Genomic DNA, 21,252 nt, shown 5'->3' with positions numbered 1-21,252 from the left:
ATTTTGTATGCATTATTAGAAGGGGGTGTCATGATCCACGTAGCAAGGAGAGGGAGATAGAGTAATTAAATGTAATAGGCAAGGAGAAATAGCTATTAGCAATATAGGCAGTAGTATATGCTATAAGGGGGGTACAAGTTTGTTGCTGCTTAGGCGGGTTGTACATTCCCTAGCTGTATGCGGTTAGCCGCACATGGGCAAGGAATCCAGCTATATATTCAGCTGATCCTTGCCACGGATGGGTATGAAATGATTCTAACAGAATTCTGATATTCTCTCTCTCTCTCTCTCTCTCTCTGTCCATTCTCTCTTTCTCCCTAATTTCTCTCCCTATTTGTATTCTTTCTCCTTCGAACAGTTCACTGGACGAAGGAATTCTAACCAAGGTCCCCGAGAGCTAACATTTTGGTATCAGAGCACGACTTGGGCAACGATCGGAGCTGTAGTTACCCTCGCCATGGCGGATGGAACGAGAATGAAACAAATGGAAAACCAACTACAACAAGTGGCGACATCCATGGCGGACATGCAGACCAGAATGGGTACACTCGAATCCTCAGTAGGAGCGGGAGTGGATAATCGAATTACCCAAGCCATGGAGAGGTGGCGAGAAGAAAACCGGGAGCAGAGTGCTCTGTTGAGGGGACAAATGATGGAGCAGATGTAACAATTCGTGAGAATGTTTGCATCGCAACAACCAGTAAGACTTTCAACAGAGTTTCCTCCCAGGGATAGAACGGAGCCAATCCTTCCTGGGGTAGGAATGGAGCCTCCGCATGCTGGGGTGTCGGAATTTGAATTAGAACCGGAGATGATGGAAGAGAGCCTGATGGGAAGAGGACCGGGAGTTCAAGCTCACCGGAATCAGCCGAACTTCCTGGTGCCGAAATTAGACATCCCACTATTCGATGGGGAGAATCCGAGATGGTGGACCAGGAGGTGTGAGCGAATGTTCACACTATACCAAGTTCAGGAACAACAGAAGGTCATCCTGGCATCCGCCTACTTGAATGAAGCGGGGGACGCCTGGTACCAAGGATGGCTTGCGTCCAAAGAAGGGAGTCTGTGGAATGTATTCGCAAGAGATCTCTGTACGAGGTTTGGAGACAAGAGTTTGAGGGACGTGATCAAGGAATTTAACAAGCTCAAACAAGAAGGAACAGTGCAGGCCTATCAACTCAAATTTGAGGAGCTGAGGTCGTTGATGGTCATGCACCAACCCCACTTGACAGAAGAGTATTTTGTGTCGAGTTTTATCAGTGGGTTAGGAGATGAGGTGCGACCGATGGTTAAAATGATGCAACCGGGGACGGTGGAACAGGCTGCTGACAGTGCAAGGCTGCAAGAGATGACGATTGAAGCGCTGATGAGAAAACAAAGAAACCAAGTTAAGGGGGTCATCACCGGAGGATGGCAGGCGGGAAACAGAGCCGCTGGAAGGGATACGGGACAAGGAGGCAAAGGGTTCTTGGCTTTGCCTTCAACAATTCCAAATCCTGCTAATGGGGGACGATTGATGGAGCAAAGGCGCCAGGCGGGACTCTGCTACAAATGTGGAGATAAATATTTTTTTGGGCATAAGTGTAAAAGGTAGCTGTTAATATTAGAAGCAGAGGAGGATGAAGAAGAAGGGGTAGAAGGGACTCCAGAAGCAGATGAAGAAGACAAATGAGAGATTTCTCTACACGCCCTTAAAGGGTCAATCAGCAGTAAGATAATTAAGGTGGAGGGAAGAGCCCGTGATGCTCAAGTCATGGTACTTATAGACAGTGGGAGCACCCACAGCTTCTTGGATGAGACTATGGCCCAAAAGTTAAAATGTGAGATCTCCAGCTCGCCCCCTCTTTCAGTAACAGTAGCTAATGGAAATAAAGTTGCGAGTCAGTCCTCCTGTGTGGGGTTTTGCTGGGAAATGAACGGTGAAGAATTTGTGGCAGACTTGAGGCTATTGAAGCTGGGGGGTTGTGATGTGGTGCTTGGTGTAGATTGAATGAAGGGGGTCAGCCCTATCAGTTTCGATTTCAATAAAATGGAGGTAACTTTTAAGAAGAATGGGAAGAAAACGACCCTAACAGGCAGTCAAGAGTCAGGGGTGTGTAAGATGATTTCCGGGAAGAGGTTGCAAATGATGTTTAAAAACAAACTTTACTAGGTGGCCCAGCTTTTCTCTATACATGCCATAGAACTCACACAAGAACAAGGAGTGCAGGAAGGGGAGTTGACAATGGCTGTGAACAGCAGCTCACATGAGCCCTGGAAGGTACAGGAACTCGACTCTCTTAACATGCTCTTAATTGAATTTAGGGACCTCTTCTCTGAGCCAACTGCTTTGCCACCCAAAAGATCACTTGACCACACCATTAACTTAAACCCAAATGCCGAGCCTGTTAACCTAAGGTCTTACCGCTACCCACCTAGACAGAAAACTGAAATAGAAAAACTCATCAAGGATATGTTACAAAGATCCATCATACAACCCAGCCATAGCCCATTCGCATCTCCTGTATTACTTGTCAAAAAGAAGGATGGTTCATGGCGGTTTTGTATTGATTACCGCCAACTTAACGCCATGACCATCAAGGACAAGTTTCCCATACCAATTGTTGAAGATCTGCTTGATGAGTTAAAAGATGCTTCTGTTTTCACCAAACTCAACTTAAGATCCGGCTATAATCAAATTAGGATGAGGCCGGAAGACATCCCTAAAACAGCTTTCAAAACCCACCAAGGGCATTATGAATTCATAGTAATGCCATTTGGCCTCACCAATGCCCCCGCAACTTTCCAAGCCTTAATGAACCAGATTTTTGAACCATATTTACGCAAATTCATGTTGGTTTTCTTTGATGACATTTTGATCTACAACCCCACTTTTGCCCAACACTTAACCCACCTTAAAACTACCCTTGAGGTCCTTAGATTTAATAAATTGTATGTTAAAGAGTCGAAGTGTGCCTTTGCACAAAAGCAGGTGGAATATCTTGGGCATATTATATCAAAAACAAGTGTGAGTACTGACCCTAGCAAGGTGGCAGCCATGGTTGCTTGGCCCAGGCCTCAGAATGTCAAGGGGCTGAGGGGATTTTTGGGTTTAACCGGCTACTATCGACAGTTTGTAAAGGACTACGGTGTGATCAGCCGGCCACTCACCAATCTGCTGAAAAATGATGGATTTCAGTGGGATTCCAAGGTAGAAGAAGCTTTTAGAGATCTTAAACATGCTATGAGTCAGATACCCACCTTAGGCCTGCCAGATTTTAGCAAGACATTTGTTCTAGAAACGGATGCGAGCGCTAAGGGGATCGAGGCAATACTGGTTCAGGATGGAAGGCCGATAGCATTCTTAAGCCAAGCTCTAGCTCCTAGGCATCTTGGGCTAAGTATCTACGAGAAGGAGCTACTGGCGGTATTAATGGCAGTGGAGAAATGGCAGCATTACCTGGAAGGCGGGAGGTTTGTGATTAAAACAGACCATGAAAGTCTGAAATTTTTGCTACAACAAAAGCTGCACACCCAGCTGCAAAGGAAGGGGATGACAAAGCTAATGGGATTGGACTATGTTATCCAATATAGAAAGGGGAAGGAAAACCTAGTAGCCGATGCGCTATCTAGGTGCTTTGAGGAAGGAAGCCTAGCAGCAATCACCACCCTCGTTCCTGACTGGTGCCAAGAGGTAGCTGACAGTTACAAAAAAGCTAGAAGAACCAAGGAACTTCTTCAGCAGCTGGTAGTAGGTCCAGCCTCAAGACCAGGTTACACTTTGAGCAATGTAGTAATCAAGTACCAAGGGAAGCTGGTGATAGGCGAGGATAAGGAGTTAAGAAAGAAAATAATAGAGGCATTACATGCCTCCCCTATAGGGGGACACTCGAGAATTGAAAACACCCATCACAAGGTCAAACAACTATTCCAGTGGGCAAGGATGAAGAGGTATGTCAAGGATTTTGTTCTAAGTTGTGATACTTGCAGGAGATGCAAATCCGAGAATGTAGCCAAACCAGGGATGCTGCAGCCTTTGAATATACTTGAAGGACCATGGGAGAGTATCTCAATGGATTTTGTTGAAGGGCTCCCCAAATCTAAAGGAAAAGATGCATCATGGTGATAGTAGACCGGTTCACCAAATATGGCCATTTCATCGGGTTAGTTCACCCCTACACTGCTCAAGAGGTAGCAAAGGTGTTCTTGGATCAGGTAATTAAACTACACAATGCACCAAAGGCCATAGTATCTGATCGTGACAAGATCTTCACGAGTTTTCTGTGGAAGGAGCTGCTGGGGGTGAAGATACATATGTCAACTGCTTACCACCTTGAATCCGATGGCCAAACTGAAAGGGTGAATCAGTGTCTGGAGATGTATCTAAGGTGTTCTTGCTTCCTACAGCCAAGAACTTGGCACAAGTGGCTTCCCATGGCCCAATGGTGGTACAACTCTAGCCACCACAATTCTATAAAAATGTCACCTTTCGAAGCACTCTATGGCTATAAACCGCCTCTACTACCATCCTTGGGAGACTCTTCCACAGTGGCAGCTTTAGATGTTTATCTCCAGCAAATGCAGCCAGTGTTATAGGTGCTAAAAAAGGAATTAGCTACTTCCCAGAACCGGATGAAGCAATTTGCAGATAGGAGGAGGAGTGAAAGAGAATTTCAAGTGGGAGAATGGGTGTATTTGAAGCTTAAACCAGGTCACTTAAGGGCATTACTGCAAAACCCCAGCTCCAAGTTGAATCCAAAATACTACGGCCCATTTCCCATCACTGCAAAGATGGGAAATGTAGCATACCGGTTGCAACTTCCCGAAGGCTCCAACATCCACCCGGTATTTCATGTGGCACTCCTTAAAAAATCGGTAGGGACTCAACCAACAAGTCCTACTCTACCCGACCTTCCCAGTGCCAATGATAGCATTAAAGAACCGGTGGCGGTGCTAGATAGGAGGGAGATCTACAAGCACGGGGCCCCTATTCCTCAAGTACTCATCAAGTGGTCTCATCTTCACTCGGATAGCAACACATGGGAATACCTGCCGGACATGCTTCGCCAATTTTCGAGAGTCGCCAGCCGCCTCCACATTTCTTGAGGACAAGAAAATTTTGAAGAGGGGTAATTGTCATGATCCACGTAGCAAGGAGAGGGAGATAGAGTAATTAAATGTAATAGGCAGGGAAAAATAGCCATTAGCAATATAGACAGTAGTATATGCTGTAAGGGGGGTACAAGTTTGTTGCTGCTTAGGCGGGTTGTACATTCCCTAGCTGTATGCGGTTAGCCGCACATGGGCAAGGAATCCAGCTATATATTCAGTTGATCCTTGCCACGGATGGGTATGAAATGATTCTAACAGAATTCTGACATTATCTCCCTCATTCTCTCTCTCTCTCTCTGTCCGTTCTCTCTTTCTCCCTAATTTCTCTCCCTATCTGTATTCTTTCTCCTTCGAACAGTCCACTGGACGAAGGAATTCTAACCAAGGTCCCCGAGAACTGACAGGGGGCATGTTCCACAATTATAAACCAGAACTGAAGTTTAAGCAAGTTGCTGTGTGAACTTATGCTGCAGAACTCTATCAAAATGAGCACCAGTTGCCCAAAAAAGTCCAATAAATATCAGCTGCAAAAATCTAGCATTATACAAGGTGTAGTAGTAAATAACATTTAATATAATTACCGTGAAATAATATATCTAGTAGTTCATCATCTCAACAGAACATTAAGTTTAGAAAAAATGTGACACAAGTAACAAAGAACAAAAATTAATGGGAGAATGCCTCAAAAGTCATCCTGGATGGTGAAGTTAAAATATGATCAATATTCTAGCACTATATAGAAAACACAACAGCAGAAAAACAGAGGAGCAGAATAAAAAGAAAAAAGAACACGAAAAAGAAAGAAACAGACAAATTGAAAGATGCATCGACAAATATGTTGAAGAAAATGGTAGCAAAGTATGTCAAGTATCCGTCAAGGAATATGAAACACCAATAAATAGACATGAGCTCTATATTGCATCCAAAAAAATTCCTTCAAAAGAAAGACGACATTTCGGAGAGCAGAGCGATAATTATATATATACAGAACGAAAGCATAACATTAATCATATATTCACTAAGAAAAAAGAAACCCATAATGAAATGGAAGTGAGAAATTTGAGTTTGACCAGATAAAGCACCTGCAACCTAAGATAGGCAAAAATTGGTGTCTCCAGTAGGTGGATCAGCTTGTCCAACTGAACCAAGAATTTGACATTGATATCTTCCTCAACTAGAGACTGTACAATCGTACTTGCATGCTGGTAAGCCTGTGATTAGATCATAAAATGTAAAAAGAAATGGGAATTCAGCAGATGAACAAAGTATCACCACATCTAGAAATGGGGGAATTCAAAGCAATTGAAAAACATGAAAGGGAAAAAAAATCAAATGTAATTGTTACAATGGCAGCTTCGCTAAAACTTGCCTGAGCCAACAGGCAAAGACTTATAATTGCCATCGGTGAATGGCACCATGAAGAATACAAAGAAACAAATAAGTCTTTCCCAGCAGGGTTGACCAATGATTGCTTGAGAAGATAACGAAGCTCAGACAACTCAGAAGAAGTAAGTAAAATCAGGTTCAAAGCCTGAAATAGAAAGCAGAACATTGAAAATGGATCTGCCTAATAAGTAATATGTCTATTAATAAGGAACATTTTATTGTAAGGTGAAAAAAAAACAAGAACTAGCATCATCAATGAGAAGAGATTCTCCCATTTTGCAATATTTCTATTAGTTACACTGTAGAAAACATATTCTATTTTGTTGCTACAAGGAAAAATTCAAGGCATAACCGATGATAAATTCTCAAGCAGATAATGAAACCTGAACCATAATTGATGCAAAATCAAGATCAGATTCTCCCTCAAGTATTGTGGAGAGTTCCCGGTAGACTCTCTCAGCATCTAAAAGCACACACAGTCGGCGAATTATCAAAGCCCCACGCCTATAGGAAGGAAAAAATTAGATATTAGAAAGATATTTACACCATATAAAATCAGAAGACAAACATAATAATAAATTTAGTACAGCAGCAAAAGAATTCTCAAATGGTAAATGGGGAGGGGTCTATCAGGAGCTCACTTCTCCAACAGAGTGTTGTCAATCTGGAAGTTATGGACTAAGAAAACAACAAGATGGCGGAAATGTTGTGGATCTTTAGCTATGCAGGCATGCACCTCAAGCACCAGGAGCACTACCTGGAAAAAGCAATGAATTCAAGCATATGTACATTTCAAAATAAAAGCAGATACAGCTGACACATTTTAACATCGCCTTAGCAGGGTGAAGGCCATAATTTTTAGACTTGGACCAGAAAGAAAGATGTGTTAGTTTAAACATACATTCTTCCTAAGATGTAAATTAAATAAATGACCAGCAATTGATGTATTTTGAACAACAGTCTGTCACAGCTTGTCCGTGAATTTAGACACTCCTAGCCTGGAATGGATTAGGAGGTGGTCCTATCAAAACAGAACAGAACAGAGCAAGAGAGGGAGAGAGTGAGAGTAAAGAGAGTGAGAGAAGAAAGAGAGAGATAAGAGCAATAGAAGGAGGAATCGATTCTGATATTCAATTCAATGATGCTCTTCCCAGCAAGCCTAGGAATATTTATACACCGATAGGTGGAGGGTGACCACAGCAGAGCCCTTTTCCATGCAGTTATAACCGCCCTTTTGTCCTATTCTATTCCCCCTCAACGTGGGGAATCTTCCAGCTTAACTAATTAACATTAATAGTGGAGTTACAACAGTAAAAATAACAAAATTACAGCAATAGGGAAATTACATTAGCAAGCAAAAAATAACTAAGACTTCTAGCTACTAGAATCATTGGTTCTAAAGAGCCTTCCATGACACAGTCAAATTCATTTTTTTCTTTTTTCTCACCCCATTATAATTTGTCCTAGGAGGTCCCAATGCTAATCCAACATTCGTCCCCCTCAAATTGATCTCCCATAGGTTGGGGAGGGTTCATGCTACTCCTAGGCCACGCCTTGCCTTTGCCAAAAATGGCTTTTAATGTCAATTCCTATAACCTGACCTTCTCCACCGCTTGCCTAACTGTGGTAGGCATCATCATCTTGACCATGGATCGTAGTTCTCCCTTCAAGCCACTCACGAAATTAGATACAAAGTACTGTTCTGTGAGATGTGGTTATGCATTCCATAGTAAGGCCCTCAACTCTTCGAACTTATCCAAGTATTCAACCACCGACCCTATCTGCTTCAACATCTTGAATTCATCAACCACATCAGACATATTCTTCTCCCCAAACCTCACACACAACTTTTCCACAAAATCATTCCATCCCCCCACCACTTCTCTTACTTTGGTCTACCCCTGGTACCAAGAGTCGGCAGTATCATTGAGATATGTCGTTGCCATGGTTACCTTCTGTACCTCAAGTACATTATATAATTGAAAAAACCTCTCGCACCAACGAATCCACCACCTAGGCTTGGATCCGTCAAACAAGGGAATCTTTAAGCGAGGCATAGGCATATGGATAGTAACGTGAGAATTCAGGCCTCTTATCGATACTCTTGTGTCTGCCTCCGACGGTTCACTTGGTTCTCCCAATACGTCTGGTCGTGGAAGTATCCAATGGCCAGATTGACTGGGATCCGTCGTAGACCGTGGTGGAAATTCAGGTGGTAGCCTGAATTGCAGCAGGGCAGAGAGCATATTGACTATGCTATGGATTCTCTACCCATATTGGTCAATAGTCCCCCATTGTTTCTCTAGTTCCTGTTGCATAGCTTCTCTGGTAGCGGCTTGATCTTCTCTTCCTTGTGCAATTGCTTCGTGAGTCTGGTTCATTCCAAACTCCAATGCCTCCAAGCACGTCTCCAACTGCTTCATGCGTGTTCCTTCCGCCATTGATCCCGCTCGAAATGGTTCCGTCTTTGATCTCCGAGGACGACCGGCTTTGATACCAAAGTGTTAGGCCTCGGATCAGAGGCTTGAACAATTCAGTAATTAGAGTAGCTGTAGGGATTTGAACTGAATGAGTGAGAAAGAATTAGAAATGGAGGGAGAAATTGAGAGAGATTGGAGGGAAAAGAATTTTAGAGGGAAACAATTATGTCCAATTCATTCATAATTCCCATCCTCAGCACCTGATACCTTTTATAGGCTGCATTCAGTTATAACCGTCCAAGTACAAGTGACCCATAGCTATAACCGCAAAGTAGCTTATTACATGCATTCATCTACTTACAACTTTACCCCCCAGCCTACTAATTACAATCATACCCTTTGTCCGCCTTTGGGTCGTGACAGGTGTGCGAAGGGGCTAGACGTAGGATCGTTCAAGAATGATTTGAACCAGGATAAAGACTTGTGTTCTTCTTGTGGTTTGATGTACATTTCTATCAAGTGTTCTAAAATGCGCTAGGCACTAGTCGAACGCCAAACTAAGGCCTAGCGCCTAGGTGGACTACTGTTGTTTTTTTTTTTTTTTAAATTTTTGATATATATAGATAGATTATATATATAATATAAGTTCATATATATATAACTTAAAAAAGGTTTATATATAAATTATAAACTGATATTATATATATATAAACGGGTGATGGCTATTATCTAAGGGCGGAGGAAGAACAGCTGTGAGAGAGACGTCTGTCGACGACGACCAAGGGGCCAAGAGAGACGACTGGGGGGCGACAGCCAAGGGGCCAAGAGAGACGATTGGCGCCGTCGACGATGTCGGAGAGAGCTTTCAAAGAGGCGATTGGTGGCAGCAGTGTGCGACAAGAGAGGCTAAGACAGAAAAGGCAAGCAGCGACGGCGACTCAGCAAGAGACGGTCGGCGGCGATGCGCGAGAGAGAGAGAAAAGGAAAGCGACGAGAGAGAGAATGGGTAAGGGGAAACAAAAAACCTAACATACAAAACGGATTAGGCGATCGATTAGGCCATAATCAACCCAGGTGTTTCATGCAGCTAGGCGGCCGCCTTCGCCCCGCCCGGCACCAATTAGCAGGGTAGGCGCCTAAGGGGGCCGATTAGGCCATAATCATGGTGGCCAGTGGCCGCTTAGCACCTCGACGGAGACTAGGCCGATTTTTAGATCATTGTTTCTGTCAATTTTCATATCTACGGTCTATTGCCTTAAATTATATTCTATCAATTTATCTCTGTGTGAGTGTGAGTGTGAGTGTATCTTAAAATCAATCTAGTGTTGTTCCAATGCCCCCTTGTTAACAACTTGGTATCAGAGCATGGTAATTAAGATCAAGAAAAGCCAAGAACTCATTAGAGACATATCCCAATCGCTAGAATGTCTTCAAATATGTCAGCCACTAGGTATGATATAGAGAAATTCAATGGACAGAATGATTTTGAGCTATGGAAAATGAAAATGAGGGCTTTGTTAGGGAATTTAGGATTGGAAGATGCATTAGAAGGGGAAGCAAAGATGCCTAAAACCTATTCGGAAGATCAAAAGAAAGAAATGTGCAAGAAAGCCTTTAATAAATTAATATTGAGCCTTGGTGATAAGGTGCTGCGAGAGGTGTCTAAAATGACAACAGCAGCAGAACTTTGAATTAGATTAGTGAGTCTTTATGTTATCCTAGGACCATGCAGAATTATCCTTAGAGGATATATGCCTCTCTCAACACTCTCAAATTCACCCAGCGATAATAGGAATTGAGAACAAAAACATAAGCAATCAAAACAGAATGAAAATAAAACAAGAAATAATCAAACCACAAGTAGTAGGCACGGATTTATCCTGATTCGGTTTCCTTTGAGAGAACCTACATCCAGCCTTCAAAGAGCCCTCCCAGTAGTCTTATTAAGGAGAAGAAAGACCAGTACAGTAGCAAGATCTCCCCCCCTATTCCCGAGTACAAAAATAGCAACTTCTCTCCCAAGATTACAAAGCTAAAAACAAAACTCTAGCCTTCCTCCTCTCAGAGAATACAATGCACTCGTTACAATAGAAGAGAATAGAATGGCCGCACACACCCCCTAGCACTCTATTTATAGAGTTGGCGGTTATTTCTAGATAAAACATTAGATATTTACCGTTTAACCCCCCCAATTTTCATTAATTACAGTTTGGGATATAAACTTCTATCGAATTATTCAATGGCCCTCTAGCGCACTGCCATCACTCACTGCTTTCACTTTTTTTCTTCTTATACCATATACTCGAGACAATATTTCAACACTTTACATGACTAAAACTCTATCTAGAAGATTGTATTTAAAGGCTAAGTTCTTTACCTTTAAAATGAATGAAGGTCAAAGGTTGCAAGAACACATAGATGATTTCAATAAGCTATGTTTAGATCTGGAAAATATTGATGTAAAATATGATGATGAGGATAAGGCTTTAGTCCTATTGCATTCCTTACCGAAATCATATGAAACATTTGTAGATATCTTAAAACATGGCAAGGATATACCCTAACCCTAGATAATGTGATAGGAGCTTTGAATTCAAAAGAATTGCAGCATAAGATAGAGGGGAAGAACTCGGCTGGTGATGTTCTTTTAGTTAGGTCTAGACCCGATAGGAGAGATTCTAGGCAAAGGGGGAGAGATCTAGGTCTAAATCTAAAAATGGCAGGAAGGTTACAAAGTGTTATCACTGTCATGAAGAAGGGGATATTAAAAGGAATTGCCCTCAGAAAAAGAAAGATTTCCTAGAGAGACCTAATTCTGAAATTTCTTCCATCTCTTTGTGAGTATGATTATGATAGTGCCGATGCCCTAGTAGTGCCTGAAAATGCTGATAGAGAAGTATGGATACTAGATTCGGGGTGTTCTTTCCACATGTCACCTCATAGGCAATGGTTCTTGGACTTCAAAGACATGGATAGTGGTAAGGTCTTACTAGGAAACAATCAAGAGTGTAGGATCAAGGTATTGGAGACATAAGAATCAAATTACATGATGGTTCTATTAAAACCTTAAATGCAGTAAGATATGTTCCAGATTTGAAAAGAAATTTAATTTCCCTTGGTGAGTTAGAAATGGCTACTCCTATAGAGAAGATGGTGTAGTCCTAAGAGTATCTAAAGGATCACTAATAATTATGAAAGCAGTCCTTAATAATGGTATCTATGTGTTGAAATATTGTCTCGAGTATATGGTATAAGAAGAAGAAAAGTGAAAGCAGTGAGTGATGGCAGTGCGCTAGAGGGCCATTGAAGAATTAGATAGAAGTTTATATCTCAAACTGTAATTAATGGAATTTTTTTTTTTTTTTTTGGGGGGGGGGGGGAGGGGGGGGGTTAAATTGTAAATATCTAATGTCTTCTCTAAAGATAACCGCCAACTCTATAAATAGAGTGTTAGGGGGTAAACGCGGCCATTCTATTCTCTTCTATTGTAACGAGTGCATTGTATTCTCTGAGAGGAAGGCTAGAGTTCTATTTTTTAGCTTTGTAATCTTGGGAGAGAAGTTGTTGTTTTTGTACTCGGGAATAGGGGAGAGATCTTGCTGCTGTACTAGTCTTTCTTCTCCTTAATAAGACTGCTAGGAGGGCTCTTTGAAGGCTGGATGTAGGTTTCCTCAAAAGAAACCGAACCAGGATAAATCTGCACCTACTACTTGTGGTTTGATTGTTTCTTGTTTTATTTTCATTTTGTTTTGATTGCTTATGTTTCTGTTCTCAATTCCTATTATCGCTGGGTGAATTTGAGAGTGCTAAGAGAGGCATATATCCTCTAAGGATAATTCTGCATGGTCCTAGAATAACAAATTGGTATCAAAGCTAGTTTTTAGGTTCAATAACAGTCCAAGAACCTACAAGATTTCATCTGTTTTGAATTCTCTATCATAGAACAGTGTTATAATGGCTGCAACTAGGTATGATATTGAGAAGTTTGATGGCCAGAATGATTTCGGCCTTTGGAGGATGAAAATGAGGGCATTGCTAGGGAATCTAGGACTAGAAGAGGCTTTAGATGAGGAAGAATCACTGCCTGAAACCACTAAAGAATAGAAAAAAGAAAAATCAAAAGAAAAGAAAGATATTGACAAGAAATCTTCTAACACCTTGATTTTAAGTTTAGGGGACAAAGTCTTGAGGGAAGTGGCCAAAATGACCACAGCATCAGACCTTTGGAAAAGATTGGAGACCCTGTACTTGACTAAAACCCTGTCTACTAGGTTATATTTGAAAACCAAATTTTTCTCCTTTAGAATGGATGAAGGTAAGAAACTGCAAGAGCATATAGATGAGTTTAACAAGTTATGTTTGGATCTTGAGAACATAGACATCAAATATGATGATGAGGATAAGGCATTAGTCTTATTGCACTCTCTACCAAAGTCATATGAAACCTTTGTTGACATCTTAAAACATGGTAGAGACAAGTTGTCTCTAGATGATGTAACCGGAGCCTTGAGTTCCAAGGAATTACAACATAAGGTTGAAGGAAAGAACTCTATACATGATGCTCTAACAGTTGGGACTATACCAAAAAACAGGGACCCTAAAATTAAGGGTAGGTCTAGGTCAAAGTCTAGGAATGGCAAGAAAATGATAAAATGCTATCACTGCCATGATGAGGGATGTATTAAGAAGAATTGTCCCAAAAAAAAGAGTGAACTCCTAGAGAAAAACCCTAGAATTTCTTCATCTGTGTGTGAGGCTGACTATGATAGTGCAGATGCCCTATAAGTGTCTAGAAATGCTGGAAATGTAGCATAGTTTCTAGGTTTAGGGTGGTCTTATCATAGGAAAGGGTTTTTTCAATTTATAGTCATAGTAGGTGATATGGTGTTAGTAGGCAATAATCAAGAGTAAAGTATCAAGCCCATTAGAAATCAGTTTCTAGGATCTAAGGGGACCTATCTAGGCCTTGTCTCATGGTGGAGCTAGGTGAGGTAAACCTAGTGAAGATGGTGTGTTCCTAAGGAATTCCCAAGCATATATGATCTTGCTGGAATTTAGGAAGCTTGCTGGAAATTGCTTCTGGTGTGAAGGGTTAGGTGTGTGGAGTTGTGTAATAGGTATACCTAGGTATCCTAAAGATAGGGTTCTTACCTATGAGGGAAAACTCTACTAATAGGACATGGAATTAGTTGATTCCAAGGGCAAGGGATGGAATCTGGAATGCTGTGTAAAGAAAAATAGCAAGGAGAATCCTTTGGGAATGTCCTAAACTAACCTATGAACCAGGGTATAGCAATAGGGAAATCTGGAAAATGTTTTGATCAGATTCATTGTGTAAGCTTGGGCTGAATTGTGAGAGGGAGGAAGCTAGTGTTTAAGATAGCTTTGGCTCTTGCAGTAAGGGTCCTTGTGAACAGTGAGGGGAAAAGGGTGTGTGCCAGGGTTGTCTTGTATGGTGAAGCCCTTGGTTGATCAAAATCTGGATTAAGCAATGAAAGGGAAGGAGAGTCATCTTGTAGGTAATGAGCAAGGGAATAGAAGGTCTAGTGTTGCCTAGGATGGGTAAAAGATAGAACCTCAAGTAATCTACCAGTGAGGTATGGAATGTTGGGTTTGACGGATGCTTAGGCTCAGGTTTGAGTGCTAAGGAGTAGGCTAGAAAATAGAATCTCTTGTATAAGAAGAGGTGATGCACTCTTGTCCAAATGAATGGCATGGAGCCATGTAAATTTGGGGAGAATGTTGGACTTAAATGGAATATCCCTTAGGTTAAAGGGGTGGAGTGTTGTTGTAGTGTCTATTTGTAAATTAAGGAAGTGCTGGGAAATGGGAAAAGTCTAGGGAAATGGCTAGACATGGCCATTGGTTATAGCAGCACATGAAGGCTTAATTTGGATCAAATAGGTAATCTCTAACAGCCATTATCCATGTGGAAATTAAGAGAGAAAAGTGATCTTATAGTGTAGGCAGGGGATAATAGGCTAGAAGGAAAGGTAAGCAAGGATTGGTTGCTTAGAAGGTCTCTCTAGGTATGATGGTAATTCCCTAGGTAAGATATAAGATTGTGATAGTCCAAAGGGTAAATTGAGCGCATGAGGAAGCTGTGTCAATTTCAATGGTATGCCTAGGAAAAGTAAGGCAGCTTAAATGATAGTTATCTAATGGGAGTCTCAAGGTGTAGCTGAGGTTGTAGTTCAGTGTTTGAGATTGTTGGAAGGAGGAGAAGTTGGAAAGATAAGGCATAGAGGTTGGAATAGAAATGGACAGCTTATGGAAGCCTAGGATTACCCAAATCTTAAGCTTATCTTGGAAGGCTGGTAGTTAGAAGAGTCTCAAGAGAGTTGAGCAGTTCTCAAAGTTTGAAACAAACATAAGAGAAAGTCAGTGGTAAATCTTAAAAGGCCGGTTTTGGGTGCTAGGAGTAAGTCTAGCAAAGTTAAGGCCAATCCGGGTAAGGTTCACTATGTTGTGATGCTGTGTAAAAGGATGGAACCTTTGGGATTAGGGAATAACATCAAGTATGGATTTTGGTTTATGCTGGAGGGTACCTAGATGAAGAGATATTTTTTTAGGATATATATGTTGCATTTGATGTGCAGCAGGAACCCTAAAGGAAAATCTAGGTAGAAAAGCTGAAACAGCCAATGAGCAGTCCATTTTGGCTTAGTCTTTAGTCCCACCATGTAGTATATCAACCATATTGGTGTTAGGAATATGTTCATTAGGAAATCCCTTGAGGAGGATAATATCTAATGAGAGTTGCAAGTTTAGTTATTGCAGTTAAGAATTTATTCAAAGGTGGTCCATTGTTATGTTTTTTCAGCATTGTTTTGTTTGATATGTTTGTTTTATGTCTTGAGTGATCAGGAGCAGCAGGTCATATGAAGAGCAAGATGAGAGCAGGGGAAGTTCATCTATTGAAAGGCCAAGGCTTGATGGATGAAGGCTGAAGTATACTCAAGACAATGGTGGAGATTTGTTGAAATATTGTCTCGAGTATATGGTATAAGAAGAAGAAAAGTGAAAGCAGTGAGTGATGGCAGTGTGCTAGAGGGCCATTGAATAATTAGATAGAAGTTTATATCCCAAACTGTAATTAATGGAAATTGGGGGGGGGGGGGGGGGGGGGGGTTAAATTGTAAATATCTAATGTCTTCTCTAGAGATAACCGCCAACTCTATAAATAGAGTGTTAGGGGGTGTGTGCGGCCATTCTATTCTCTTCTATTGTAACGAGTGCATTGTATTCTCTAAGAGGAAGGCTAGAGTTTTGTTTTTTAGCTTTGTAATCTTGGGAGAAAAGTAGTTGTTTTTGTACTCGGGAATAGGGGGGAGATATTGCTACTGTACTGGTCTTTCTTCTCCTTAATAAGACTGCTAGGAGGACTCTTTGAAGGCTGGATGTAGGTTTCCTCAAAGGAAACCAAACCAGGATAAATCCGTGCCTACTACTTGTGGTTTGATTGTTTCTTGTTTTATTTTCATTCTGTTTTGAGTGCTTATGTTTATGTTCTCAATTCCTATTATCGCTGGGTGAATTTGAGAGTGCTGAGAGAGACATATATCCTCTAAGGATAATTCCGTATGGTCATAGGATAACACTATGTGCTACAAGCCTCCACATTGTGTGGAGAAGCTGCAGTCACTAAAGGGAAAGCCTATGACAAGACTAGGCTATGGCATTTAGGATGGCTCATATTAGTGAACAAGGTCTTAGGGAGTCATCTAAACAAGGGATATTAGGAGATGGAAAACTTACAGATTTGGATAAGTATGAGTCATGTATATTTGGGAAAGCTGCAAAAGTGAAATTCTCCAAAAAGGCCATACATTCATCAAAGGCTCCTTTAGATTACATACATTCTGATTTATGGGGCCTTGCCCAAACTTTGACACATGGTGGAGCTAGGTATTTTTTGTCTATTATTTATAGATGACTTTTCTAGAATGGTTTGGGTCTATGCATTGAAATCTAAAGACCATACATTTGAAGCCTTTAAAAACTAGAAAACCATGATAGAAAACCAAAAAGGTAGCAAAATTAAAATCATTAGAACAGATAATGGTTTAAAATTTTGTAATAAAGAATTCTCTCAACTTTGTAAGGAAAATGGGATCCTAAGACACTTAACAGCCCCAGGAAATCCGAAGCAAAATGGGCTTGCTAAAAGGATGAATAGGACCTTGCTAGAAAGGGTAAGATGCATGATTTTTCATGCTAAGTTATCAAAATCATTTTGGGGAGAAGCTATATCTAAAACAGCCTATGTAATAAACCAATCACCCTAGGCTTCTATAGGTTTCAAAACCCCCTATGAGATGTGGATAGGTCATAAGCCTAGCTTGGATCACTTAAGAGTGTTTGGGTGCTTAGCTTATGCCCATGTCAAGCAAGGAAAGCTAGAACCTAGGGCAAAAAGGTGTTTGTTTATAGGGTATCCTTCTGGTGCAAAGGGGTATAAGTTGTGGAGTCTAGAATCAGGTATGCCTAGGACTATAATATCTAGGGATGTTACCTTTGATGAAAATTCCACCTTAAAAGACATTAAATTAGATGATTCTAAGGATAATAAAGGGAATCTAAAGGCTGTGGAAGTTGAACAGAAAGAAGGACCTTTAGAAAATGTCTCAAATAGCCCTATTAACCAGAGTCCAGAAGAAGAACCTTCGGAAAATACAGTCCTATAGATCAGGATCCAGATTATCAAAGAGAGAGTGAAGGGTCGTCTAGTGTAGAGTGTGACTGTGTGAGCAAGACCATGAAAGATGCAATATTGCTAGAGATAGGCAAAGAAGAAATGTTAGACCACCGGTAAGATATGGGTATTCAGATTTGGTTTCCTATGTGCTATCAAGTGCAATGGAAGAAGCTGGGGAGGAGCCTCTTACTTATGAAGAGCCAATGCACTTAAAAGACTCCAATAAATGGCTAGCAGCCATGCAATCTGCAATGGAGTCACTTATAAAAAATAAAACTTGGACTTTGGTGGATAGACCCTTAGGGAAAAGGGTTGTAGGCTGCAAGTGGTTATATAAAATCAAGGAGGGTGTTAGAAATGATAGTACCTAGGTATAAGGCTAGGTTAGTCGCTAGGTTTCACCCAAGTGCCCAGGATAGAATTTTAATGAAGTATTCTCACCTGTGGTGAGGCATATTTCAATTAGAATCTTACTAGCCATAACAGCACATTTAAATCTTAACCTAGATCAAATGGATGTTACCACAGCCTTTCTGCATGGTGAATTAGAAGAAAGTATACTAATGGAACAGCCAGAGGGGTTTGAAGTTAGAGGGAAAAGAGAGCAAGTATGCTTGCTAAGGAAATACCTCTATGCATTGAAGCAGTCCCCTAGGCAATGGTATAGGAAATTTAATTCCTTTACGATAGTCCAAGGGTTTAAGAGGAGTGCATTTGATAGCTGTGTATATTTCAAACATATGCCAAATGAAATATCTATATACCTTCTATATGGGGATGATATGCTGATTGCTAGCCAATCAACCATAGAAATTCAAAACTTAAAGTTGAGATTAAGATCAGTGTTTGAAATGAAGGAATTAGGAGAAGCTAGGAAGATATTAGACATAGAAATAAGTAGAGATAAGCAGAAAAGACAGCTTGTATTGTCTCAAAAATCTTACCTAGATAAGATAGTTAAGAAGTTTAATATGTTTGATGCAAAGGAGGTTTCAGTCCCCTTTGCTCAACATTTCAAACTATCCCATGAGCAGTCACCCACTAATGAAATGGACATTAAAGAAATGAGTAGAATTCCCTACTCAAATGCAGTTGGAAGCCTAATGTACAGCATGGTCTGTACTAGACAAGATTTGCCTCATGCTATGTGTGTGTCTAGCAAGTTTATGGCAAATCTGGGTAAGGCACATTGGAATGTTGTAAAATGGATATTTAGGTATATTAAAGGAACTTCATATATGTCTTTGGTTTATGGTGGAGCAAAATTGGAAGAAGAGCCTTGCATTTTAGGGTTAACAGATGCTGACTATGCAACAGACTTGGATAGGAGAAGATCCTCAATAGGTTATGTTTTCCGACTATGGAATTCAACCATAAGCTGGAAAACCAACCTACAGCCTGTTGTGGCACTTTCCACCACTGAGGCTGAGTATATAGATGTTACCGAAGCTATTAAGGAAGCCATTTGGTTGAAATGAATTGTTAGTGAACTCCTAGGAAGAGATGTTAAGGCTAAGCTTATGTGTGATAGCCAAAGTGCTATTCACTTAGCTAAGAATCAAGCCCATCATGAAAGAACCAAACATATTGATGTTAGGTATCATTTCATTAGGGAAATCCTTGAGAAGGAAGAAGTTAACCTAATTAAAGTTGCAGGAGAAGATAATGCAGCAGATATTTTTACCAAGGCTGTTTCTTTGTCAAAATTACAGCATTGTTAAGCTTCTTAATGTTGTTTTTGTGTAAATGATCAGGTATAGCATGCAGGACCAATGGAGAGCAGGATCAACTTTGGAGGTTAGGCCATAGTCAAGGCAAATGGTGGAGATTTGTCAGAAGTTTGCCTTGAGTAAAGCCTAGGATCAGTGAAGACATTCAAGTCAAGCGACTATAGATAGGCGGTTGGTTTTATTTCCCAAAGGTAATTCAGTTAGTTGGGGAGGGTTAAAACCAGTAATGTCAAACCCGGTTGTTACTGTTTTGCCTGAAGTAATTGAATGCTGGATTTAATGAAGAAATCAGGAAGATATGAAGATGATTTGGCAGCAGTTAGTTAATAGGACATAAATGTAACTAATTGTTTTATTAAGGGTAGATTTGACTTTTATGAGTTAGTTATTTCCCCTTAGGTAGTTCCGCCCCTCTAGTTTATAAATAGAAGGGGGCGGAGGCCAGTCTTATCATCAAAACATTCATATCTTTCATTCCTTGTGTTCGGATACAGTGAGAGGCGAGAGTAAGAGCTGTGCGGTTCTAGTTCTTGTTGTCTTCATTAGAGTATTGTATTCGAGAGGCAAGGAGGAGGGAAAGAGGGGTATTCTTGTACTAGTTTCTTATTCATTTCTAGTGGATTGTTTGCTTCTTGGATTGCTGGATGTAGTGCCATGTAAATGGCATGAACCAGGGTATATCTTGTGTGCTACAATCTGGTTTGATTTTCTCTACTTTTAATTCTGTTTTTCATTATCTACTTTCAGTCTTCAATATTGTTTGAAGTCGGTGAGGTTCTTGCGTGGTTTTTGAGAGATCATAGTCTCGGTTTCAACACTGGTTAAAATGTCTTGGAGTGTCCGCCCCTTAAGTCTATAAATTAGGGGCAGGAAGTAGTCGTTTGAGTGGTGATGTTATGAGCGAGTGCAATTCTGATATAAGAGAAAAAAGGCTAGAGAATCGGCAGTCCTTTGTAATCTCGATGAAAGTCAAGATTGTACTCAAGAAGAAGTCTGTTTGTACTGATCATTGTATAATAAGAAAAGCTGCTCTCGTGGGTGTTTGAAGGCTGGACGTAGGATTGTTCAAGAACGATCTAAACCAGGATAAAGACTTGTGTTCTTCTTGTGGTTTGATTTACATTTCTGTCAATTTTCATATCTACTGTCTATTGCCTTAAATTCTGTTCTATCAATTTATCCGTGACTGCGTGTGTGAGTGTGAGTGTATCTTAAAATCAATCTAGTGTTGTTCCTGTTAAAGCATTTACCTTAGATGAGCATTAAGACTCGGGAGAGAAGAGAACCAGAGAAGCATTCAGATGTCACAAGGGTTTCTAGAAGACCGTTAGTTGTATGTATCAGTTGTAACAGTAACCGTCACATGTTTTAAACGGCTACCAATTCCTTGTAAAGTCCGCCCTTTATGGATTATAAATAGGGGGTCGGGGGTCTCATTTGAGACACTGTTTTTTTTCATTCTATCTTGAGAGAGAAAGAGTATGTACTGTATGTGTGAGAGAAAAGTGTGTATAGCTTTGTAATCTCCCAAAGAGACAGCTAGGGTATAGGGCTGTGAGTGGAAAGAGTGCAGTGCATGTAATCTGTCAATTGAGTTTCAACATAGTGAAGAGAAAGAATCCAAACAGTCTGGACGTAGGTTCTCCAAACTGGAGATCCGAACTAGGATAAATCCCAGCCTCTTGGTGCGTGCGTGCGTGTGTATGTTCTTATTTTTCCGGTCCTTATTCGTGTTCTATTGTTCATCAATTACGTGTGAGGTATATTTCCTTTCTTGAGGGTTGAGTGTTAGATGTTTTGAAGCAGAAATTGGGATAACAGTTCCAATGCTCCCTTGTTAACAACAGCCTTACCTCCCTTACGCTAATTACAATCATACCCTTGTCCGCCCTTAGGGTCATGACAGTAGGGATGTAAATGGGTGCCA

The 21,252-nt window shown here is 40.8% G+C and overlaps 1 protein-coding gene across 2 annotated transcripts in view; it reads right to left on the bottom strand.

Moving 5' to 3' along the window:
• Nucleotides 1–21,252, bottom strand: part of LOC127809620 (protein VAC14 homolog) — a 32,793-nt gene that overhangs the window by 2,956 nt on the left and 8,585 nt on the right. For both annotated transcript variants that reach the window (XM_052348559.1, XM_052348560.1), the window contains exons 14-17: nucleotides 7,119–7,234; nucleotides 6,861–6,981; nucleotides 6,461–6,622; nucleotides 6,174–6,302 (exon numbers count right to left, since the gene is read on the bottom strand). In XM_052348559.1, coding sequence (XP_052204519.1) covers nucleotides 6,174–6,302; nucleotides 6,461–6,622; nucleotides 6,861–6,981; nucleotides 7,119–7,234 — 528 coding nt within the window. The remainder of the gene's footprint in view (nucleotides 1–6,173; nucleotides 6,303–6,460; nucleotides 6,623–6,860; nucleotides 6,982–7,118; nucleotides 7,235–21,252) is intronic.

Source organism: Diospyros lotus, chromosome 9 (genome assembly GCF_014633365.1).
Source record: "Diospyros lotus cultivar Yz01 chromosome 9, ASM1463336v1, whole genome shotgun sequence".
NCBI classification, from domain to species: domain Eukaryota; kingdom Viridiplantae; phylum Streptophyta; class Magnoliopsida; order Ericales; family Ebenaceae; genus Diospyros; species Diospyros lotus.
This window is presented reverse-complemented; position numbering and strand designations above follow the sequence as displayed.